Source organism: Lampetra planeri, chromosome 1 (assembly GCF_965212315.1).
Source record: "Lampetra planeri chromosome 1, kcLamPlan1.2.h2, whole genome shotgun sequence".
NCBI classification, from domain to species: domain Eukaryota; kingdom Metazoa; phylum Chordata; class Hyperoartia; order Petromyzontiformes; family Petromyzontidae; genus Lampetra; species Lampetra planeri.
Genome location: NC_136107.1, coordinates 40,307,434 through 40,334,089, shown reverse-complemented (window position 1 = coordinate 40,334,089; position 26,656 = coordinate 40,307,434). Strand labels below are relative to the sequence as shown.

The window sequence follows — 26,656 nt, the reverse complement described above, 5'->3', positions numbered from 1 at the left end:
TCTCCAAGTGTGACATCTGCAACATCCTATTCAATTGCTAAACTGTTTTAGAGTTGGGAATTTTGGATTTATTTTGCTCGAGATATCGGCATACAATTCCTCCACTGATGTCAAGGCATTCCCTTGTGTTATTCTTCCATCTTTCTCCCCAACGGATACTGCTTTGGGACTTGCCGATCAACAGTTTTGCTGCCTTCGCACTTCCATTGCTTGCTATGATGTCAATCATTCGTGTTGTGTTTTCTGATTTATTTTCTAATACTTTGCCAACCCTTTTACAGAGTACAATCTCCTATTTAGCATCTCAACGTATTTTACATCTCGCCTCTTCCTCAACATGACTTCTGCTGTTTCAGACAATTCGTCATTTGGTTATCAACCTTTCCCCAAATATAATGCACTATTGATTGCTGTGCTATTTCTAGCATTATTTATGATTGCATACTTTATTTTGGACACATGATCCTTATGGCGGTACCCCAGGATACCAAATAATACATAAATGGCCGAGGCAATTAAATACTTTATTTCTGGGACACTATCTTTTCCAGGGGTGTACTTAACGCCGCGACTGGGGTACCAATCAATCCGACATCAGTGCTACTCCGCCATGTCGAAACGCAGCGAGGACGATTGCGCTGAGACCCTGCACTATGGTGCGGTACGCACCGTAGTGCATTGTGTACAGCTCGTCGAGATGAGTCGATTGCCGCATCGCCGGCCATCAACAGACTAAAAATGACTGCATCACGGACATTGTGCGAGAGCCGGGGTGCTATGGTACCCCGGGGTACCGCCATAAGGTTCACATTTACTCAATGTTTAAAGAAAAAAAATAATACCGAATCTAATTTAATATTTATGGAATGATACCTCAATCATTATTTTGGGGAAAATGTGACAACTCACTTGCACAATTACGAGTTCATTAGGCTGTTATCATACGCATATACACGGTTCGATACGATCACTGGGAAGAGAAGAACGGGACACGCAGAAGCCAAACATCACCATGAGCAAGCTGTGTTTCAGGAAAGGTGTTTCTACCATTGAAGAAATTCTCCACATCCGGTTGTGGAAAAGACAAATGAATCTCCTAAACATGTCGACCCTTTATAGGGTATGGAAAGGCATTCTACTCGGTGGAAATTAATGCAGCAGTGCAACTTCTCACAAATGCAAACCCTCTGATAAAACATACTTAGAAATGATTTAAAAAGTTAGCCACACTGAGAGGACATGAAGTTACAAAATACAAATTGGGAGTCCAATAAGAAGATACTCCTGGCAAGGTTATTCTCAGTGGCATTACAACTTGTTTTCTGAATAATTGATTGGGGATACAAAGAATTTTACTCATTAATTTAACAACAGTTCAATATTTGCTCAAGACAGGCATTAAAAATAACCAATGAAATTCGAGTACAGGTAATTATTGACCAACTTAATGAAGAAGGTTTGGAGAGTTGGCCTCAAGATAATAAATGAGCTAAACCAAATTCAAGTGCAACAAGTTTGCTAAACAACTGCAGACATCTGCTCAAGGTGCACAGCTGGAAAACACATCTGGACATGTGTACCAAAGACAGTTAAACTATAAACTAAACAATTAAAAAAAACATGTTACCAGGTAAGGCTCACTGAGCTATGTAGCTCTCTTTCAGAAGCAACCTGCCTATCGCAAGTGAGAGCTCAACCAAGTGGCTTAGCATCACGTGGAAATGTACAGCAGTCAAATACTCTAAACGCATGACGTTGATTCTGGAGAAAAATCCACGGGGAGAGATACACGCAAACTCCAAATATGCAGCAGGCGTCACGGTCGGGATCAAACCCACGACCTCCTGTATACCAGGCAGTTAACATCTTATTGAAGGTGGACCAGGATCAAAATGTAAAAGCGGGGATCACAAGAGTAGTTTGTTGAGAGCTTTTGAAAGATTACATTTAATTAATTAAAAGTAACACGCCAATGTGCCTGATGGCACGCCAAGTATGGAGATGGAACGATAAAATCAGCCCGCGTGGCAGGAGCTATACGGATTGTGGCACCGTTAAGTCATCAAAGAGGGCGATAACTTTGGGAGGCTTTTAATCCAGCAGTGGATAGATTGTGGTTGATGACGATGCGTTGTTAATTCCTAATTAAACTAATCACTCCGTTAACCGCTGTAAACTATACATGTGCACACGTGCTAGTCGGTACGTATGGCTGTTGTAAATGTATACTCTGCAACTTTACAGAGGGAATATGCTTTACGAACTCCAGACCCACAATGGATGTGGATAGGTGTAAACAGTGATTGCCATCTAGTGATCCTCGCAGTACAAGTTCATAACACTCGAGTTGGATTTGATCCAGAGCTGTGATTTTTTTCTTGATATCGGGGCTTATCTTTTCAACAAGTTTAACTTTTGGTAATAAATAAATAAAGCAGACCTATTTCAGTCTTTCCTCGTGAAATGCATCTAAAAAGAACCAAAATAAACCAAACATCATTTTAAACGGTTCTGGAATTCTTGGCACAGCACAATATGCAATTATGTGCCACAACGTGTCTTAAAGAAAACCGAAGTTGCTCATCTTGAAATAATTTAAACATCTTCTGCGGTGCTCCAGAAATAAAGAGCCCACCTCATTGCAAGCTTTCCAGGAAAATTTGGATTAAAATAGCAAAACATCACTACTTCAAAGAAATTACATTCAAAGATTTTTATGTACAGAATTCAATGAAAATGATAGTTCAAGTGTAAATGGAAGCCATAAGCTCGTCAACAAAGATTACTTCTAAAAGTATATCTTGCAAGATTCAATGAATGTGGAAGTAACAGCCTTCAGCTGTATGTGAGCAGCAAGCTGGTTTTTAATGTTCAGCTGAGATGCATCGGCTTCCGGTTCCTGAACGAATACATTGAGGTTGCACTAATTACACTCAAAGTGCTTGCCACAGATGAACCACAATACCTTGCTCAAACCATCACACGAACCATAAACCATCACGCAAACTCCGGTCATCTTCGCAGCGGCTTTTGGCGATCCATCGAACACGGCTGGTTACGTATGATGCGAAAGAAGTTCACACACACAATTTGTTCCATACCTATAGGTGCCTTTCTTGGTGAGAAGCTCCTTGAAGTGTCCGAGTGTGAGTACGTGGCCCCGGACCGAGGTGCGGTAGGGGATGGTTTCACCGCAGAAGTAATAAACCACAACCACACTGTCGCTGGCCTCCACTTGGCACAAAGACTTCTTGCCAGCTTTGAGCCTGCAAGAAACGCAGGAAGCACAATTTTGTAAGCGTGAGAATTTCCATAACACAACGCAATAAAAAATGCGGGGGGGGCGACGAGAGCGCTACATTCTCTTTCAAAAAGAGGTGCAAGGACTGGCGAAAGCCCGCAGAGCTTCTGGTCAAACCGACCCCGCAGCCTTGTTGCCATGACGCACCATTACATTACACATTCAAAAACACAAACATGTGATCGGTGCACTAGATAGGCCAGATACTTGCCGAGGCTACAAAGTGTGGCGGCAGCGGCGACTGCCGAGCCATCATTAAAGGCCGTAGATCACACGGCGGAAAGACTTTTTACATCGGCACCACCCCGGATGACACAAAAAAGCCTGCTTAATCATACCCCATAATTAACCTAATCTGGATTTTTTTTTACTGCCCTCAAAATGCAGGTTAGGGGGATAGGCTCTTAGAAGCACGCAGAGTTAAAAGGATAATAATGAAAGCTTTACAGCTTGCCCTGAAGGCAGTCAGCCAGATAGAGCGATAGGACTTCAAAGTTTGGCTTAGCAGGTAAGGCTGTTGTATCTAACCAGATATCCAACAAAGCTGTATATACTAAACACCACTTGGCAACTCTTTAGAAACTCAGGTGATAAAGTACAAACACAACTCCTGTCAACTATTTGCTTCATGCGACCAAAACTTTTTGCAAAAATATTTAAATGAGCCTCATTGCACTGGGAAGTTACCGTGCGGACCACCCAAACCTGCAAACAAACAGTACGTACAGTACGGATTAGTCTCACAAAGCGCCAAAAAAAAAAACTTACTCTCTGTCTGCATCTAGGTCTGTGGAAGGTGATGAATTGGGATTCTGAGATCCTGCTTGTCGTAGAAAAGATCGATTCCTCTGTAGCGTCTCCTGAGTTTGCCTGCGAGATATAAAACAGATAAGACGCGGGCAAAAAAAAATACAAGTCACGCACAAATTGCCAATGCAGCAAGAAGAGAGCACGCGCGCTGCTCTCTCTCCCCATTAATCATTTTACATCGAGCGAGGCTAAGGCATCACCGCGCTCACACCATTAATCTTTTCATAGCGAGCGAGGCAACAAGATGAGCGTGCGGTGGAGGGGGTGCGGGCGCAACACGCCTACTACCTGCTCCTGGGGGGCACGCGAGCGCTCCTCTTCTCCTCCTCCAGCAGCCTTCGCCTCGCCTCCTCCAGCTGCGTCAGGGGGTTCGGGGCCGGCAGAGGGGGCATGCCCGGGTCCTGAACGAAGGGCTGCGAGGGCTGCGTCCCGACCGCGGGCGCCCTCTGAGGACCCGTGGCCACAGCGGGCCACGCGTGCGCGGCCCGCGGCGTCGCCTCGCTCCCCTTCTTTGACGAGGGACCGCTGCTGGGCGGAGGAAACGGGACGGGGGGGGGGCACCGTTTTACGTCAATCTGATTCGCTGGTATGTACACACGGCGGGGGGCGGGCAAAAGCTGCCGGCTCCAGAGCCGCGCGCGCGACTCTTTAAGGACGGCTTCATAACGTTCATCACGTGCGCATTGCGGCTCTCCAAATATTGAGGGGTTGTTTTTCTTTATTTTACCAAATTGGAAAAAGAAATGTCTCTTCCTGTTATTTTAGTCGCCGACCCTTGGATGTGTAGGATCATGGTGGTGTTGGTTTGTATGTTTTCCAAAACCCACTTTGCCCCTGGAATATAAATCTACCTACTTGGTTTAAAATATGAACAATTTTGATTCACAGAGTCTAAATGGAACCACATCTCGAGAAAAAATAATGGGACGCGTGCGTACAGGTCAGCCATTACATAATGTTTCCAAAAGAAACAATTTGCGAATTAAAAAACACGAGCAATTCAGTATTTATGAAATCATCTTTTTACATGGTTATATAATCTTAGAATTACACACTCCATTGCTGTGTATGGGCATGTGCATGCATAGGTCATGGTTTAAAAATATGTGTTTTCCCCCCTTAAGACTTTGCATTTCAAGACTTCAAAGCAAACCACAAGGGTTCAGCCCACGGCCTTCTTTCCTCTCTGAGCTAACACAGCGACAATCCTTGACAAGCCAAAACCAAAACCTTTAAACTCTTTAATAAGAATAAACGGAAGTCATGGTTTACCCACCACGCATTTTTCAATGCCAAATAAAAACTCAGACTAGCGGTCGATATGTCAACGTGTAAAATGACATCCATTTTTTATACGGAGTGACAAATCACCTGGAGGTGGTGGTGGTGGTGGTCTTGGCATGTCTGCCCGCCTCTTTCTCCCCCTGCACCATCCACTGCCATATACGGAAGCGATCGGGCACCTCTTCGAGCACCCGCATGGGTCCCTCCTCCAGTGGTGCCTCCTCTGCCTTGCTGCCACTCTCGCCTTTCGAAGATTTCTTGCCCAGAGTCCCTGACTTGTTACTGACGGGGTAGAGGGGGGGGGGGAAGGAATTGGTGTCTTTAATAATGGATCCATGTACTGGGTTATTGCTTTAGATTTGTTGTGCTATTTTCTTTGATGTTTTACCAGGTAAGGCCCACTGAGCTATACAGCTCTTTATAAGAAGCAACCTGGCCACACATTCACTCCGATATAAAGCATATTGTGAATTGAATACAATGTACAGTCTACTGCACTCTTCAAGAAATTATAATCCTATGCCAGCAAAGGACATAAACCTGAAATAAATGTGGGCTTTACCAAGTGAGGGGCCATCCATTTAGTACGTACGCATAGAGGGGGGAGGGGGGTTAACCCAAATGCGTTCGCTTGCGTATGGGGGGGTCTACTGACAATCTACGTACGCATAGGAAACGGGGTGGGGGGGTGGGGAGGGTGAAGCCTCGATAATAATGTGTCTACATTGGTCTTAAAATGAGTTCGATAGTCCGGCGGTGGACTATCTGTTTGCTTAAACACGTTAATATTATTCATCCTCGATCGTACTAAATGGATGGCCCCTGATCCAACTCTCATACCTGATGAGATGAGACAATGTTTTCAAACGTATAAAAACTTTGAGCAATCTACGGACAATGCAAAAACTTTAACGAGACTATCCAAAAACAAAGTTGAAATTTCAACTACTATTTCAACGATTATTGTTTAACCAGGCAAGGCCCACCGAGCTCTCTATCAGAAGAGACTGGGCTACAAGTGATAGCTCAACCAAGTGGCTCATCACTTGCACATTTAGAGCAGCCGAATACTCTAAACGCGTGATGTTGATTCTAAATGTGGAGGAGAAAAACCAAAGGACCCGGAGAAAAATTCACGCGACCACAGGGAGAGAGAGACACGCAAACTCCAAATATACAGCAGGCGTCAGGATCGGGATTGAACCCACAACCTCCTGCGTGCCAGGTGAGGTAGTTAACATCTCACCAGCACGGCGCCCAAACTTGTCTGGACAATTATTCAACAAATGGTTTGTTGTTGTAACGTTCTGACCTGCCCCTACCGGACATCTGTGAAAAAGAGCTTTATAGCTCATCAGATTCCTCCAGGATAAATTTATATTCTGATTCTGATTGTGGTTCACCTCGTCGGGAGCGTGTTGGTGATGCCGGGCGGCAGGTTCTCTGCGCCGTTGCGCGACTTCGCCGCGTACGGGAAGGACTCGGCGGCGCCGTTCACGCCGCCGCCGCTGCCGCCGCCGTACACCCTCTGCGCCGCCTCCACCTCCAGCTGCTCGCGCGCCTTCGACGCGGCGTGAGCGTGGTGGATGTGGTGATGGTGGTGGTGGTACACCGTGCGGTGGTGGTGCGATTGCGACGCCGACGACGCCGCCGCGCCGCCCGCCGCGGCCGCTCCCGCCTCGCCCTTGGTGGCCGCCAGGGCGGCCTGTGGCCGTGCGGCGCTTGGGTGGGGCCGGTTGTCCGGGGAGCGGGACCTCCCTGCGCCGCCACCGCCGCCGTGATGGTGGCCTGGCGACTGGCAGCCGGGCGTCTTCATGACGCGCGACACGTGCTCGTCCAGGATGCTCTCGGGATCATCGTCCGGCTCGGGTGACAGGAAGGACACGGGCACCGCGGCCATCTGGCCGCCGCCGCAGCCGGCCGCCACCTGCGTCGTCGAGGCCTGGCAAGTCGCCGTGGCGACGGGGCCACCTTCTTCGCCTTCCTCCTCCTGGTTTTTTTCAAAAGAACACAAAAAGAGAGAGAGGGAAGGGGGGCGGCCGTTAATAAAAGCGTGGAAGTGAATCTCGTCACCTTTCCTACGTTAATTATAAACAGACCGCTTTGTTCACCGACATCTGAGGGGTTTTATAAAAGGAGAGGGTGTTCTGGGGAGGGGGGGGGTAGTGAGGGGGGGAACAGGGGACACACGGAGGGGGTTTAAGAAAGCTGCCCCCCCCCATCCCCCCCAAGACAATGAAAGCAATGTAGCAGCAGGGTGCCGAGCAGCCTCACAGGGGCTGAATGGAATGGTGGCGGGAGAGGGGGGGGGCAGGGAAACGCAGACAAAGAAAAAAAAGGGTTGTAAATAAAAGGCCAGTGCCACGGGGACCCTTAATCTCCTTACCCCTCCTATTTAATCCGTTGTTTTGCTCTGCATCAGCATTGGCCTCCCTTACTCTTAAACCCCAACACGGTGCTTTAGACTCAATTGGTGTGCATTTGAGTGCATTGGTTGAAATTTTGGGGGGGGGGGGGGGAGTTTGTGTTGGCGTTGGTGATGGTAGGATTTGGGGGGGGGGTGGAGGGGGGGAGTGGACGCCGTTGGAGGAGGTGGGGGTCGGGCGGCAGTGGGGCGGGGGTACGGGGAGCAGACAGTCGGGCACCACAGTCATCAGCTCACAAGCGGTGAGAGACGGAGCGGCCGAGCGCTCCGAGGCACAGACTTTAACGGCAGCGGGGGACGCGAGAGCGGCGCAGCTGCACGGCCGGCGCTGGGAGCCCACGCCGCCGCCGCCGCCGCCCGAGACGCCAGCCCCGACGGCACGCGTATAATCAATTCCACATTCCAGCACGGTGCTGCCTTGAGCCCGCGACCGACCGCGGCACACCAAGCCCCCCCCCCGTTCCATCTAGCAGCTCCAAAACCAACAACCTAATTTTTTTTAGATATGAAAAAAAATGTGAAGAACAATTATCAGAGAGGGACACGGTAAGCAAACATAATAAAATGATTCCCCACTGTACGAGTTCAGCTTAGTTCACCCGGGAAGTTGCCCGGATTAGAGGGGGTGTAGTTTTTTTTTAAGAGATCCACAATAAACCCCCCCCCCTCCAAGCCCACACAGACCCACCAACCAGATCTCCTTTATCGCACGCAGCCCCCCCCCACCCTGAGCCAGTGGTGGGGGGCCACAGGGGAGGCGGGCACCACCGTTTTATGTCTTTCAGCAATGAATACCGTATGTGCATAATACTGGCGTATATTCTCGGCAGATTATAACAAAAATAAGCATGCGGTTTTTGTTTGGGGAGGGTGGAATCTTTTATGCTATATCCAGCAAAAACGTAGAAGTGCGGCAAAACAACCGCAAAAACATTGTCCCTACACGTGTATTTATGCCAGATGTTATGTCTGAAATAAAGTACCGTTGAAGCCGTGTCAAACAAATTGACATTTTTCAACAAATTTAACTCCTATTTCAACACTTAACCCGACAATAGTCTTAAATAATTGAAACGCATTTGCATTTCTATGCATGAATCAACAATCGGAAGTTCAAATTCACTGATAAATCAATGAGTTCAGATTACAGACCTTACCTCAAATGTAGGTACATCAAAGACCCTTTCATCTACACAGAACAATGTGACCTAACTGGTGAGCCACAAACGACCAACCTCAATTTGTGCCCACCGATTTGATTAAATCAGGGTAAAATAAATGGCTTACAAGGCATGTTCAGTATAAAACTAAACTATTACCAGCTAAGGCCCACTGAGCTAGAGAGCTCTTTTTCAGAAGCAACCTGGCCAAACATGATCGCTCAATAAAGTCGCTTATCACGTGGAAATTTACAGCCGCCAAATACTCTAAATGCATGGTGTTGATTCTGAACATGCAGGGAACAACCGGAGGACCCGGAGAAAAATCCATGCGTCCATGGGGAGAGAGAGAAAGAGAGACGCAGACTTCAAATAGACAGCAGCAGGCGTCAGGGTCTGGATCGAACCCACGACCTGCTGCATACCAGGCGAGGTAGTTAACATCATCACCATCAGCCGTGATGATCTATCTACTGCTCTATCAACAAGGACTCTCTCCAAGCTGATGCCATCCATGCAGGTCCTACCATGCCACAAGTCATCTGGCTCCTGCTGCACAAGCAGATCATCACAGTGGTCACTTTTGGGCACATTCTCTTCTTTGGCTGTCATTGTGTCACCAGTCCCATCTACCAGCAATCATCCCTACCTACGAATCCTGCCAAAGCCCACTTGATTGTTTCATTAAATGAAATGTGTCTGTGTTTGTTCTCGGTCAGTGTAATTCCAAGCATGTGCATCTACACGTTTGTTACTAACTTTTTAGGGCTTTTTTCATTTTTTTAGTTGAAGCATCCAATGTTCCATGCCATAGCAGGTACTTGGCACCTATTGAAAACTTTATTGTTGAGGCACGATGATATGTTGAATGATTTTTTTTTTTATACAATTCAGTTTTGCAAAGCACTCCCATCCTGCTCCTGCTGATCTCTTACTGAATCAGCTGTATCCCAGTCCACCTTTAATACATGACCTACACATTATTACTATTCTGCTGTTTTCCAGTTGTACCCCTCCAAAAAATATATTTTCTCTTTTTTCAGTGAACAAATTCTACGCCATTTTTGCTCTGCTTAAATTAGTCCGATAGTTCATCACTGTTGGTTGTTATAATGACGACACGTCAGCAAATCCACATCGGCCTATTCCGTTCCTCCATATTTGTCTTCATGCACTCCGATTAAAACTTTCGGAAGGGCATCTCACAAAGTGACCATGAAACAGCCTTGCTGGGAGCCTCCCCACGCCGGTCAAGGAGCGAGACGGAGCAACTCACAGCGCGGACTCGACGCAGACGCTCCTCCAACGCCTCCTGGGCGTCCCTCTCCCTCTGCAGCCGTTCCAGCCTCGAGATGAGCTCCGACGCAAACTTGGCCGGCTCCACCACCATGTCCTTCGGCAGCCGAGAGGTCCTCTATGGCGGAGAAGAGATGCCGGACACACGGGGTCATCGCGTGCGCGCAAACAGCCACGAAGTTCAGAGACAGAAATAACGGTGCGCCGTTAGAAACGCCATCACGCGTAATGCTGCACAACTGTGAGGGCATGCGTTACGTATATATGGGCGTGCACATGTGCGTATGTTGAACTTCTTTCGCACCATACGTAGACGACCGTGCTAATCAGAGGTGCGGGGGAAGTACGACAGACTAAGCACGAAAAGCAGTCCTAAAAAAATTAGTTTTCATCTTAGACGATTTAAAAGTGCACAGCTCCAGTGGCTTCCTAATATCGGAAGAGCGTTCCAGACGGCCGCAGAAGCGCATCTGAAAATGCGCGATGCAGTCACCGTCTTAAACATTCAATATTCAAATATATTTTCACATCTGAATATGAATACGTTTTTATTTTGAAACCAACTGACATTTTAAACTGGGAAATTTGAATTTCTAAACACCTGCACGGTGTGAACAGAGGGATCTGTAACCACACTCAGCCCAAAGACCGTTTGCTGAAAGCGAACATACCCATATCTATCATGAACTCAAACGTTACGTTTACTACAACTGAACTTCTAAAAAAGAACACAATAATAACTATTTCCTGATAACAAAATGTATAAATTTGTCATTGGTATGCACAGCTGGACTTTTTCGTGGAACCATTAACATTTATTTTATTCCACGGAGGTCACAAATCCTTAAAAACCTTTAGCACCATTATATACGGCCTACGAGGACCAACAATACTTTAAAGTGCAGTTACAAAAGCTTATTCTTTAAAATGACAAAAAAACACATTTGGGTTGTAAATCACCACAAATAGGTGAGATGGAGTTCATTAATGCAAAATATACTGGTTGGGTTATTTTTTAGGCGATAGTCACAAAAAGGGCAAAAACATATTTTCACGTTTCCATGTGGCCATTCTTGCTATGTTCAGAAAAATGCTGTATCCTTCAGTGATGTATGTGGCTTATTAAAATGGTGTAAGATGAAATACAGCTGGAGAAGGAATGCACAGCAAGACGTATAATAAAAGCAGAAGACACAAAGAAAAAAATTAAAATTCTTTTCAAATCTGCTTCCATTCCAATCCAACGATCAAAGATAATTGAGGATTTTGAATCAACTTTTTGCCGATTGGCTTGAGCAAGAAGGCATAAAAGATTTGCTGCAAAGGGCTGCACACATAATCCATGACCCAAGGAGGCCATATCCTGCCCATAAGAAGATTAAACCGCAGCCAGAAACGTAGCTTAAAAACTTTGGAAGAAGCAAATCAAAGCACAAAAGGAGGGTAAAAAACGATTTAGCCGACCGCAAGATTGAAACTCATGCAAGTGACGCCGGTGGAAAAAGACCTTGCAGATTTTTTTATTACTCGTCGTACATTTTCCCGCACACCTCCGAATATAGCGCGCTTCACTACGTACGGCGCGAAAGAAGTTCAACGCACGCATGCACAGACGCATTTTGTCAAAACGTGAAACGAATGCCACATTCGCGAGTGATTACGCGCACCGTCAAAATGCAGCAAAACGTTGCACTCAGCGAGTGCACGAATACTTACGGGGATGTGGACCACCTCCGTCCTCCCGCTGTCTTTCGCAGACTGCCGCGTATCTCTCGACGCGCAGCTCCTCAGCCTATATGGTGGGATCCCATCGCTGTGATCACATGCATGGAAGGGAGGGGGGAAACAACAAAAAAGGGAAAGGTTCATACAAAAAAAGAAATAACAAAAGTCTTTAAACATTTCTATCGATTCTGACCGAATCAATAGTTTCATACCCTCCAAAAAGGGCCCACAAAGACTCCTTTCCCGTTATTTACTGGTCTCCTTCTGATCCTGTGTCGATATCCGCAGCTTCTGCCCTTGGGAGGCTTTGAAATGCATCTTTTTTTTGTTCTCAGAACAAATGTACAAAGTTCCAGTACACTATCAGATGCGCGCTCTTTGTAATGCAATATACAGTTGTACCCATTGAAGTGTGAATGATACACGACGGTAACGATAATAAGTTTGCAAAACGCAACGACACACTTTTTAGCGTTTGTGCATTTTTGCCGGTACGTGCGCGCATTTCACAATTGTTTGAATCGATTGCTTTTATAAGTCACAGTTTGGGGCTAAATTCTCGCCACCCCCCTCTGCTTAAAAAAAACAGCTTCACGGCAACACGTGTTTACTCCTGTTGCTACAAAGTGATAAGTTTCTCATTTCCCTTGCCAAACCTACCCCCCCCCCCATTCTCCAAGGGCCAAGAGGAGGAGGAGGAGGAAGGGGGGTCCTATTTTTTTGCACAGCGACTCTTTTCGCTCGCTCATCTGTCCTTTCAGAGAGATGTCAGCGTCCGCCGCACACAGCTGCCCGCCCGCCGGGACGGCACCCGCCCACTGCTCCCCCACCCCCGCCCCTTTGTCCCCCGGACCCCTTTATGAAGGCGGACAAAGCTGTGAAGAAGGGGAGAGCCGCCACCCGCCCTCCCCCCACCACCTCTGATCTGCCCCACATCAAATGCAAAGAGAATCAACTCGGGGCGGGGAGGGGAGGGCCCCCCACCTCTGCCCACCCCCCCCCATCCTCCCCTCTTTTGAACCGTGCTTCCCCCATTCATCTCCTCTCCTCTCCTGTGTCAACAGTAAACTTTTATTTAATATAAAAAAAGAAGATAAAAAAGAACCCAACCCCACGTCGGCCTCCCTCCTACCCTGACACCCATATTCTCCTTTCCACCAACAGGCGCCCCCACCAGCCCCCCCTCCCCCATTCCCACTTTCTTTCAAAGCTGCAAAGCCCCTTTTTGCAGTTGTTTTGAGCAATAACATTAAATATGCATTAGAAAGCCCTCGTCCTTCCCTGGGACTTAGGGATCATCAACTCGATTTCACTTGCGCACCATAAAAACCTTCCACCACAAAAAAAAACAGGTTGTTTGCAGTTTAGGGTTCTCGCATTCCACACCCTCCCAGCGCTTTATTTCCACACACAGTTCCGGAAGGATCTCTCTCGCGGGTAGGGATCGGGTTACGGTGTCCATAGATTAAACACACATTGCATGGGCCCCTCTCTCTCTCTCTGTGCCTCTGTGCCTCTCCACTACAAAGTGCCAGATACAAAAGCCACAGCTTTTTGTGATGATCTTTTATGTGCCAAGTGAAGGAAATAAGGTTTCTGTTGCCGTCTAGTATCCCTGTTACAACATCTTCGGGGGTTTGTGATGTTAAATACAAATACCGACAATATATATCATGTTAAATGAGGCAATCTCAGATCAACTTAAATACTGCTATTGCTGGAAAACAAGTTAGGTGTACAAACAGTAGGGCTGTCGTATAATTTTATAATTTTATACGATTAGCGAGGTTGGCTACGTACGGTGAGAAAAAAGTTTAACATACACGCATACATTATGTGTCTTTGCATTTCAAATATCTACTTAGCTTGAAGTCCAATCACATAATTCTATGCACGTTTAACATGGGTATGCCAACTCGACCCAAAGATACCACCGAAGCATCTATCGTAATGGGAACAAATTTACAAAAATGTCTTCGCTTAAAAATCTCTAAATTGTAAATGCACCGTTCGTTTCTAAGGCGTAACGTGACAAAATTACTGGTATTTGCGCATTGCAAAACATTTACTCAACGAACCTACATTTATTTATAGCGATGGCTTAAAATCTGGGTGTGCATGGTGACGGCCAAAAGGAAGAGCAACCGCTTGGACAATTGTTTTTTGTCGAGTCGAAACACTTTAACGACTTTAACACCTGCCAGATAATTACAGGGAACCCAGAGTTCTTCCACAGGGTACCAGAGGAACGCATCTCATTTACGCTTAGAAACATGCGTTTTAGAGTATTTGGCAGATATAAATTTCGACACGATGATAAGCCACTTTCGTTGAGATATAATTTGTTGATGGCTCGGCCACGATTGAAAACAAGCTATAATAGCGCAGTCGGCCTTAGCTGGTAAAATAATTTAAAGTTTACGTTTCAGCATGCAGTTGTCCTCGAGTGGCGTTATGAAAATGTGAACGATACACATTCAGGGGGCTACCGTGAGACAAAGGTCCCCCCTGTAGCCTTGACAGACTGTTGGGACAAGTACTGCTAGCGAGTAGCACTTGTGAAGGCCGGCATGGCACACGACGAGGGTGTGGGTGGCCAGCACCACGCCGACCCGGCCGCCTTTGTCTCCCCAGTGTTGATGTTTACAAACCGCATCAGGTCATCATTTGAGGCCAATTCGACCTCGGGGAGGGCCTAGGACCAGTTCAAATATTCACAACTGTTATTTGTCGTGAGCGGGATTCTAACTCGGGTCGCCGGGTTCGTAGTGCAGCGCACTGCACGCTACACTACCTCTCTAACGTTGGTATAGAGAGAGAGATGTACACACATACACGCGCGCACAGTGCTGGCATGGCAACTCATCCGCCGCTTTCACGGCTTGAAGCAGTTCCACCTGGCTGTGGAGAGGACGCAGCGATGGCTTGTCAGTCGCTCGCATTCCTGCGTCACCAGCAGTGATCAAAACCGCCCCATTATCTCTCAGCTGTCACTTCGGACTCCCTGTGGCAGCGGAGGGCTAACCGAGCCTAAAGCTGCCCTTTTTTTCAGATGGCAATCAAAAAGCCACCCAATGACCAAGCCGGTGCATACTCTGTCACTACTCCTGGCGAAATGTTGTGTAAAGTGTTATCTAAGCAAACGTCTGAAAGTGATTCTGTTACATGTGTTTTAAACATATAAGTTAACCATAACATCTTTACAATTTATCATCTTAGGCTTACAAGACAATGTGGTTTCTTTTGGTCATGTAGGTGGGACTTAAATTACACTCACCTGTCAATAACAGAGCAACTTTTTCATCTGACACTCAACAGCGGGGGAAAAAGGCAAACTTATGTACTGTGCTAGCGACTTCAACAGGAATTCAATTAAATATTGTAACATCACGCACGTTACCCTAGACTATGCCAACTGCTTCACGAGCACAATGTTCACTCGGGCAATACTGGATAGCTGTGAAAGAGCTTCATAGCTCATCGGATTTCTCCAGGATAAATACATATCGTGTGATATCCCTGTAATTCACTGTAAATTCACACAAAATGATTCCACTATTGTACATCTTGGGATTTAACGATCCCTGATAAACATTAGACGTGCAATTATTACAAGTCCCTGGCCTAAATATTCTATACCAATGCTAAATTTGTTATTGAAAGATTTTATACGAGTGTATGTATGAAGAAAAACCCATCACACCAGCAATTGGTAATGTTTTAAACGTTGCTGGTTATCTGTTTTATGTTTTCACATCCTGGAGGAGACAAATGTTTCTGAAAAGTCCTCGTGGCTTTTTCACACCCACAAGTGTGGGGATAAGGTGTCAAAAAAACCAAAAGACAGACAATTCAGTGCCACCATTTGTTCAGCTTCCACCAATTTGGCCCTCGACAACCACCCATCCCCCCCCACCTCCCCCGGCGACCGCCAACCCTTACCAAGAACCTGAGCCCAAGCCCTACAGGAGAGGAAAGATCAACTGTCACCTCCCACCTAGCACTTCGTGTGTAACTTTGTCTTCTCTTTCAAATCTGGTCATAAGCCTCAACTTGTCTCCATTTCCTTTCTTCTTGCCTCCCCTTTGTGCGCACGCGGTGCGGCGCAAAAACAATGCCGCCGTTACAGGCAGCTGACCCCCCCACCCCCCCCCCGGTCGCGCCACCGTCACTCATCTTTCTCACGTGCGGCCGCGTCTGTACGTGCGTGCGGTGGGCATGAATGGAAGGTGGAGGCGCCTCTCCGTGAACTAGAGCCAGACGCTGCGTCAGATAAATGCCATTTATGTTTGCGCGCGCGTTTGTGTGTGTGTGGATACCTCACTTTCATTCATTGTTTGCCCCATTTAACTCCCTTCAGACTTTGGCTTTTATGTCAGATGTTATAAAATCGCTTCATAAGATAATGACAGTGGGAAGTAGCGAGCACACTTCAAAGGTCCGACATCTGTAACATCTAAAGCAGCCTGAAAAGGAAACTATTCCAAAGTGTGTCATACATTTACCAATTATGAAACAAATTAAAATAAAAAAAACAATCACGTTAATAATTCACGTTTAGATAATGTTTCAACCCATCGACAATCCAGTCACGTAATCTCAGCTCAGAAGTTTTACATAGCCAACTAAAATTCGTTTGATGCCTATGCAGAACGATAAGTGGCGTGCAATATGGCCTTCAAACTAAAAAAAACACACGTGGCCTCAAAGGGCTGAATTCCATGCACGCGCGTGTGCATCATCGGGGCATGTGAGCGTGCAACCAAGACTTACACACTGCTGTCCGTCATCGACATCGTGTCGTCCGTCATCGCATCACTCGACAGGCTCTGCTCGCTGTCGTTGGCGCTTGATGCAGGAGCTCGTCCGTAGCCCGAGTTCATGTGGTACGGGTTCACTGGATTCCCTGGCCACAGAGGGTTCCTTTTGGGTAATTGTGGGGTTTGGGGGGGGAAGGGGAATAAGAGCATCCGGCTTAATTGCAGAGTTCACAGAATTATCAGTGGGCCGTGTTAAGTGCGTGCCTTGTAAGTATTTGTGAGAATTATTATCAATGCCCTGCATTGCAGACACGCGTATGGTTCGTCGATGGAATCCGATATAAAACATCGAACGCAGGATTCCAAACACATACAACTTTGTGTTTGCTGGGTTCTGCGTGTTAACATGTAAAATAAAATGCTGCTTATTGCATTGCAGCGAGTGATAGATTTAAGATACACGTACACTCTATGCTTCATATTAACGTGTACAATTTTCAAAATCGCACGTTGCAAGATATCAGAACAAAAATATATTTTTCTCTCTTTTCTATCATCCACCTTTGCGGGGAAAACAATATGGGAGATTAAATTCAAAAGCCGGGGTTTTGTCACTTTGCAGGCAACAAACGATATTAATCACGCTACAGTGCTGCATAGGCCTTGACTTGCGGGATTAGCTGAATAAAGTTTTCAAACCAAACACCTGCACAGGCCCCCTTTGCTAGATGTCTAGGGTGGGAAGGAAAAAAAATTCTAAAGGGATCACAGCACAAAATTGCTTGGTGGTGTATTAACACCAAAACAGATCGAGTAATACCCTCTCCTCACTGCAAGACTCCCCCCCCCACCCGCTCTTTCATTTCTTTCCCAGCTTGAGCCTCGATGTGGCACACAAACAACCTTGTCACACTGCCCGCGGAACCTCGCGCCCTCTTGCTGCTTCTGGCATTTCGCTTTAATAATAGGATCAGTGTTTGTAAAGAGTAGGGTTGTAGAGAGGAGAGAGAGAGAGAGGAGGGGGTGGGAAGGAAAAATAAAGGAGCGGGGAAAGGCTCCTGCTAGTTTTGTTCAATCCATCGCAATCCACAGAAACAGCAAGGAAGAGACGCAGTGAAGGGGAGTCCCCAGGATCCTTCCATCTCCCACCCCCCCACCAATCAACACCCTGCCAGACGTAGCGGCCCTCTACTCCAAAAGCCAGGGCCGGGCCTTGGGTGGCAGGAGGAGTTGCGGCCTTATGCAGCAAAGGGCAGGTTAAGTCCCACGACAGCCTTCATTCTACCGTTACTGATACGATTTGGTGGTGACTGGGGGTAGGGCGAGCCAGAGAAAAGGAGGGGTGAGCGAGAGCGGGGCGGGGGGCGGTGTGGGCAGAGGGAGGGATGCGGTTCCTTTTGCAGAAAGCTCACTGGAGTAAATTGGTTCCACATGCTCTTTGATGGGGCACCGGGAAAGGGTGATCTCAGCCACGTTATGATCACATCAGTAATCCGTTTCCTGCGGGCTAAGGAAAAACATTATTTTCTTAATAAATGAAACTGCAGCACTGACAGTTTTATGTAAAACGTTCTAATCAGTTGTTTTCAAAGTGTTCTCAAATCTACTTTAATTTAATTCCATTCATTGTGAAGTACATCCACAAAGTTTAAACCACAGCTATCCAACCGCGTAGTGTTATTATTCAGAACAAATTCAATACTTTCAGATCAGTGCGGAGAAATATTTTATTTTGGTTGATATTTAGCCAATTATGAATCACTCTGAACTTCCCTTTAACAGTTTTTTTTATCATTCCGCTGTCGTAAGAAATCCAAAAGAAGAAAACGTCAACATATTTAATTATATTTTCTTGCAAGTATAAATACTTCGACAACACATGTGGAAGAATTTCACTCTTAACACTGATGGAATTTTGTAACTGAAAAGTCTTATAGTGCTCGGGCACTCATTTCACCAGAAAAAAAAATTCAGCGTGACCAAATTAACGAGTCGTGGGCTCACAAAAGAAATGTCTTTCTGATCGCTAAGCCGACACAGCCAGGGCTCCTGGTTCCCATGTGACTGCAGTGGCCTGCTCATAAAAACCATCCCAGCAGCGAGGGTCCATGACCCAGGAGCCATTGCACCACCCCACCACCACCACCCCAAGCCAGACCAACCCCAACAACCAACCACACATCTCTAAAAATATTCTCATGCCGCATACATGCTGTTCTGTTATCCCTAATTGCATTGTTTTGCGGGCGTTTGCACTGCACGTAAAACATAAACACAAATCCCATGTGAATAAACACAAGGCGCAAAAAAATACATACCCCGGTGTGTATACATACTTATTAACAATATTCGTGGACGACATACACAAGAAGTTAATGCCACTTTGGACATTTATGGTTGCACAAAAACATGTGTGTGTGTGTGGTTCCACCGACCTACGGCGATGTAAAAAGGTTGCACCACTTAGAAGTCACTGAGTGTTATGGCACTTTTAAATCATCTAGATTTAAAATCCATGTATTTATAACTGCTTTTTGAGGTTTAGTTTGTTGTCCTTTCCCTGCCACACCTCCGATTTAGCACGGTTGGCTACGTACGGCGCGAAAGAAGTTCAGCGCACATACAAAGAAGCATTCCCATAGAATACATTCCAAACTGACTTACACAGATTAAGTCTCTAAAAACCTAAATATTTTGCCTTTAAAAACACTACACAGCTTTACCCAGGGATTTCTTCCCCTTTATGTTAAATAAAATGCTCACAAACATGCATTACAACAACATTGTTGTGTTTTTTAAACATTGATTGACTGGACTTCCTTAATGGTTGCAGCAGCTTGGCAAAAAAACTAGCTAATTCCCTGTACACTTCAAAAAAAGTTACAAGGTCAAATACATCATTATTTCCTTTTCCTTAAACCCGCACCACAATTTGTTTGAAAATATATGACCAACTGCCAGGCCAACATTCCCTCCACAGCAAGAATTGCAAGCATAAATTTTGCAGAAGAAACAAAACGCACACCGTAAGGGACTAATGAGTTACTAATTTTCTCGTACCAATCTTTCCAAATTTTTGACCGCATTAATATCCAGGTGCTGTGTGGATTGAATGTTTTATATTGTTGTTCAGTGTCAATGTACTGGCACAGAAAAAGACACCTTCCTGAAAATCTTAAAGCAGACTTACCGATAACCTTTTTTCCCCTTTTCCGACGGCCTCATCCCCACTGCGCGTGGCGACGCTACGGAGAAGCAGGAACTTCCCCCGGGTGGCCTCGTCCCACAGTGCACCTCCGGCCACCTTTTGTGAGTCTGCTGGCTGTCGTAGGACAGCACCTCGTCCTCCTTCACCGTCTGCAGGCCCAAAGGCGAGTCCAGTCCCTTCATGGCCATGAAGCCAGCGGGGAGAGGGTCGGCAAAACACCGGGGGCTCTCTCCGCCGCTGCGAGCATATGCCAGGTACACGTCAGACCTGAGAAACGCCGGGTAGGCATTTTCCTCCATGGCAATCTGAACTTCTTCCTGGGCCCTGTCGAACATGGTGGAATCGATGCGCTTGCTGGCAATGCACTCCTTCACGCCAGTCCTCGTGATAGATCCAATCTGCCTCAAAACAATGCCCGCGTTATCCTTAATGAACTTCTTGTAAATGGCCTTGGCCAGCTTGGCACGCTTGTCACCGTCGGTCTTGCGGAAGCCGCTGCAGGCGAACCAGAAGTCCAGTAGATCCACACAGTCCTCCTGCTCCAGGAAGGCCCTGAAGAGGCTGGTGCCATCCTGGTCCTCCAGCAAGGCAGGTAACGACTCGGCCCACCGCACGTAAGGAGGCGTTGGCGAGGCGCTTCCCTCTGGCTCGTAACCGAGGTCTCCATCCATCCTCCTGGGCTGTATCATCCTGACGCCGAAGCCATCGCCGCTACCGCCGCCCTTAACTCCATTGGCCCGAGCCAAGCCTGGGTCGTTGCAATGTTCTGGCCATACATCGACCTTTCCCTCTCGCCCAGGGACTGGTGGTCTCCGAGTAATGGCATTTTCTATAATGTGGCTTAGATCCAGTCTTTGCAGTTTCTCAGAAACACTCATTGCCAGCCCTGGGCTCCTATTAAATAAACGTCAGCAGGTTCCTCCAAACTCCAAATTGATGGGTTACTTGAGTAATTCGAGGGATGCAGCTCTGAGCCTGAAAAAAATTAATGCAAACACACATTGTGAATACGTAAACACAACTGTCATTATAGTTTAATTAAGATGATTTCAGTTGTCAACAAAGGAAAAAAAACTTCACAAACTAAAACAAACATGGTGACCAATATATGCCACGAAAGAATGTTTGCAACATATACACAAAGCCTTACTTTAATCATTTAACAATAATTGTCACATTAAGTAAATCTGTGGAATCCTATCCAAAGACAGCAGTGGTATTCTCCAAAATGACATTAATTATTAACAGCAAAGCTAATTAAAAACCCAACGGCAAACCCATCCATTCACTCAGTTATCAGATAAACCAACATGTCATCACTGCTTAATAAACATACAGGAGTGGAGATGTTATCATGTACATCCCCTCTCTCGACTTTTCAGATGGGCTTCTGCCAGAGGCTACTAAGTTCAGTGCGTCCTTCCTAGCAGAATGTTATCAAAACATTATACTTTGGCCGTGAGTGCATCGTAATCTTGGTGCAGACATCTAAATGCATCTGCCGCTGCGTCTTGAAGGATGAAGTTATCTGCGGCGGCGTCTTGTAAATTGTACTTTAAACGGGAAATTCGGGCCCTTAATTAGAAATGAGTTTGATAGCACCGTAAAACAGTCTGGGATGCAATAAAGGGTGGCGTTGATAACCTAACAAAAACAGCACTTTGTGCCCAGCTGCCATTTGATGCATCAAACGCATGGGGGCATTTGCTCGACAGAGAAACACAAACACATCGCGTACAGGGAGGGAGGTCAAAGCGCTCCGTCCAAAACGAGCACGACCGCACAAATGCCATGCAAACATGAGTGCACGCTGCATACAGCAATACGTGAACGCCAACAAACATAATGTATGAACACATAGCAAAACAGACAAAGCATTAGCATAAACAGGCCAACAAAAGCATGCCAGCACACGTACACGACCACACCATGTAGAGGCACACACCAGCCAGCACAAGGGCAACGGAGATACACCACCACACACCACCCTAAAAGACGAAGATCCCCCCCCCATAGCCAGACTGTAGGGGCAAGTGCTGTTAGCAAGAACCTATAAAGGCTGGCACGGCACACGAGGGGGTGGGTGGCCAGGACCACGCCCGGCCGCCTTTGTCTCCCTAGTGGCAATGTTTACACACTGCACCAGAGCCGACTTAGGGGAGGTCTAAGGACCGGTTCAGATACTCGTCAGTGGTGTTGGCCGTGAGTAGGAATCAAACTCCAGCCGCCGGGTTCCTAGCGCGGCGTGCTAACTGCTACACGACCGCTCCCAAAACACATACAGACCACTAATACACACAGCACTGCCACACGTGTACACGTGCACTCAACAAGCACCAACACACAGACAAGTACTACACAGGAGCATGCATCAACACAACCACAAAACTGCATACAGAGGCTGGTTGGGTTGCTTTTTTCACCCCATGGGTCTCCAAAAAAAAGGGTTCACAGCAAATTCCCGACACAGGGGTTAGCGACTGAAGATGTCCTCTGTAATTCGGCCCAGCTGTGTATTGGAAAGTCTCTGAACCGCATCCTTGAATTTCAACAAATGGCTAAAGTATGATAAAGGTCGGGGAATAGTTTAAGATTGTATTCTCTATGGGCAGCACAAGAAGCTAGTATAGCTCCTAGTTGTATTCCATACTATACCTAATTACAGGAATATCGGAAACTGAACAAAACAATTAGTTCAGAGCCATTATCACAGAACCACCACCGACTGTTAAAACCCCCAGAAGCAGATTTCCAAACACTACCATCAACAACCACATCACCAATTACCCTACACGATCATCTCTTCTTCTTGCAGCCATATGCAGTCAAGGGGTGGATTTAAGGGCCGTGCTTTGCCATAACATCTCCACCAATCATTGAGAATACCACGAACAGCACCCAGTACTAGAACGTTTTTGCACACAATCATCACTAACACCACCACCAACAACAACCACAAAAATACAAATATTCCCCCCCCCCCCATAGCCTTAACAGATTATTGGGGGCAGTGCTGTTAGCGAGCACTTATGAAGACCGGAACGGCACGTGAGGGGGTGGCTAGGTGGACAGCACCCCGCCTTTGTCTCCCCAGTGCTAGCGATGTTTACTACACACCGCTCCACCAGGTACACATTTGAGGCCGATTCGAATTCGGGAAGGCCCAGGACCGGTTCAGATAATCGTCACCGGTGGTGGTCGTGAGCGGGAATCGAACTCGGCTTGCCGGGCTCGTATCGTGGCACACAAACAACCACATCAACACAAACCCCAACAGCTTGATCTGTGTTCTTTGGGTTGCAGTAGATTTATGCCAAAATCCTTGTCATTATCCCTCCACCACCAGGCAAAATTGTCACGTTAACCCAATTAGTATTTACGCGTGCTAATCAAGTTGTGACCAAATAAAGCTCCCACAAAGTTGGATTATATAATTAAACTATTCACGACTTAAATTAACATCAACGTCCGACGTTTCGCTCAATTTGCTTATGACCACCGCAAGTTATTGTAGGATCATAAGCAGAGGTGGGACAAAGTCATTGTTATGCAAGTCCAAGTCGAGTCGCAAGTCATCAAATTCATGACTCGAGTCTGACTCGAGTCCAAGTCACATGACTCGAGTCCACACCTCTGATCATAAGTTAAAACACAGCCATCAAGAACCAAACATCACCAACTTCAATATCACCGAAAACACCACCCTATAACACAACCACCACTGGGTCTTTCCCCACTACCATCATCAGCAACACTATCACCAACAACCACCTGTCCCAACCACGTCTACAAGCACCATCTCCACCATCAGCAACTCGTGCAACCATTGATTGCTAGCAGCGTGTAGCCTTTGACTGACAGCCAATCTGTGCTGTACACTCACGCTGCACCGCTCTTCTTCTGACGTGTGCTCGCTCGTGAGCACACGAGACACAGCGAGCACGTTGTGATGCAAGCTGTGCCCTGCCACGTGTTGCCGTCTATGCCTGCAGCCTGTTGTTTATAGGCTGCAAGCAGCTGAACTGCTGTGCACTGTACTGTCTTGCCAAGCTGAATGAGCTGATGTGATGCCCTGCCGTGTTGTGTTATGAGAGCTGTAGTTTGCCGTATCTACAATGTGCTATATTCATGTATGGCGCGTTATGCACTGTATTGTACTGTATAATGAGTCTTTCCAAGCAATCCTGGACTGAGGCCCTGCTATGCCGTGGCCCTGCTATGGGTGAGGCCCTGCTATGCTATATGGAAGCTGGTCCTCTACTTTGCCAACATCTCTGTTGTGTCCAAGTGCTACTTTCTTCACACGTGTGTGTCCCCGCGTCCCTGCCGTGTGTGTCCACGCGAATCTGCGCCGAAGTGTGCTCAACATGCACTGTGCCGAACATAATCACCACACACTCACACAGAGACAATAGAACGCGCACACGACCACCACACGCAGCGGCAGCAGCAGCCGAGTTGTAATTCACAAGAGGACCGCAGACATTGCACCACCCTCGAGCGCCGACGCGGACGTATCACACGTACAGTACCACACCCAAATGCGCGTACTGTACACAGCACTGTACACACACAGCAGCAGCATCGCATACAGTAGCAGCACATGGACTCTAGCACGCGCCCAGCATCCCACGGCACGTCCACCACAACAACAACCACCACCACACAGGAGGGCCATCGTAGCGGGTCTTAGGCCGTGAAAGGTCGCCGTAAAAACAATCCGTACTTTTAGATTTCTTTAACCGCGGCTCCTTCCACCCCCCCCCCCCCAAGGCACCAGGAAGGCCAAAGGATAAGCCCCCCCCCCTCTCTCGCGTTGTGGGGCTAAGTGACAGACCACGAGAGAAACTGATGACTGTCCCAGCGCTCCCCCCACACTCCTTGCTGCGACTTTAGCCTCCCGGACCCCTCCTGCTGCTCGCTCTGTTGTTGTTGTTGTCACCCCCCCCCCCCCGGCACTCTCCTTTGATGAGCGACTTCGGCTGCCTTCTATCTTTCCCAGCGGCGTTCTTTTAGGAGCCTCCTCCACAGATGCCAACTGGGTGCCCAACAAGCCACACGCGGCATAGTGCAAGGCTCCGTGGAGCTATGGACACAATGAATACTGGGATGGAGCATCTGCGGCAGACCGGCTTGACACAGGCGTTCGTTCCTCCTGTAACGGGAGTGCACTTTTTGCACAACAGAGACGGCGCCACCATAACAGCCGCAAAGAGCACACGGAGCTAAACGGGGCAGGCAGCTCCCAACATCGCGTTACACCCAGCGAGACCTCCTCTGCAAACCCCAGAGTTGGTGATGAACAACACTCACTCTCACTAACCCACGTGCAATAATTCCCCTCTCTCTCTTCAAGCAGCGTTAGCCGACAAATTATCCACGCTCCAGAGTCATTATCAGCAGCAGCATCTACAGCTCATCAGCAGCAATTACCAGGTCATCGGCATACCGTGTTGGTCAGATGGAATCCATCCACAGACCGCATTCAGGTCGTCGATTAACCCTCCGACTATATCCATACCAGATGTCAATTCCACCAGTGAAAGAAAGCCAAGGAAGAATTCTCAAAATGCGTGGTTAAGAATGTGTTCAGCAGTGTTGGAGCCAGAGGACATCCCTCCTGCAAGCTCGAGGTGGATCTGGGAATGACGCTACTCCTGGCCATGGCTACACTTGGACGTGTTCACCACCGACGAAGGCCCTGATCAATGACCATAAGCAGAGGGCCAATACTACAGTCAATACTCGATACAGCACTCATATATACACAACATGAACGGTGTAATACCCACACACATGCTTCATAATACACAAGCAGAGGACGTAAAACCCACACCCATAGTCACACGCCACACACGTTCATTCACGCACTGTAACATCACACGCTGTAGTCGTACCTACAGTACCACTACACAGTGACACCCCACAGACATCACACACAGACATCACACAGACATCACGATACACGGTAGTGCTGTACTCGAGGTAAGAGCACAATGTAATACCGCTACACACAATAGCCCACCATATCGTTTACACACAGAACGCACACTGATACCGTAAACACACAGACATCCCAGGCAATGTCACACTGCAGTATTCACATCACCACCACCACCTAAAGACAAAGATCCCCCCCGTATTGCTTCAACATGCAGCTGGGCAAGTGATGTTAGCGAGCGCCTATGAAGGCCAGCACTGACACATGAGGGGGTGGGTGGCCAGCACCACGCCCGGCCGCCTTTGTCTCCCCAGTGGCGATGTTTACAGACCGCACCAGGACCGGTTCAGATAATTATCACTGTTGTTGGTGTCCATGAGCGGGTATTGAACCCGGGAGCACAGCGCACTAACCGCTACACTACCGCTCCCCACATCACAACACCACACACACCGTAATACCCACCATTCACTACCACAACATAAAGTACACACACAGTATACCACTCGATACAACACGACAGTCGCATTGCACACACAATCACACCCCGTAGCACTCACAGCACAAACACACACACAGCAATTACCCCCACAACGTGATACACAGACACATCACACGCTACAGCAGTACACACAGGGCAACATCACCACGATAACACGCCACCTGTGGTACTAACACCACACCCTACCACACACACACACTGTGTAACACACACCACACAACAACACCCTACCCCACACACACAC

The 26,656-nt window shown here is 47.3% G+C and overlaps 1 protein-coding gene across 2 annotated transcripts in view; it reads right to left on the bottom strand.

The window, feature by feature from the left end:
- Positions 1-26,656, bottom strand: part of LOC144722729 (axin-1-like) — a 34,763-nt gene that overhangs the window by 6,104 nt on the left and 2,003 nt on the right. Inside the window, exons 2-10 of one of the 2 annotated variants that reach the window (XM_078601083.1) lie at positions 19,952-20,944; positions 16,775-16,924; positions 11,993-12,089; positions 10,257-10,394; positions 6,799-7,385; positions 5,483-5,677; positions 4,400-4,639; positions 4,070-4,171; positions 3,102-3,266 (exon numbers count right to left, since the gene is read on the bottom strand). In XM_078601083.1, coding sequence (XP_078457209.1) covers positions 3,102-3,266; positions 4,070-4,171; positions 4,400-4,639; positions 5,483-5,677; positions 6,799-7,385; positions 10,257-10,394; positions 11,993-12,089; positions 16,775-16,924; positions 19,952-20,847 — 2,570 coding nt within the window. In that variant the 5' untranslated portion in view covers positions 20,848-20,944. The remainder of the gene's footprint in view (positions 1-3,101; positions 3,267-4,069; positions 4,172-4,399; positions 4,640-5,482; positions 5,678-6,798; positions 7,386-10,256; positions 10,395-11,992; positions 12,090-16,774; positions 16,925-19,951; positions 20,945-26,656) is intronic. The other variant, XM_078601092.1, reaches the window with a different exon arrangement.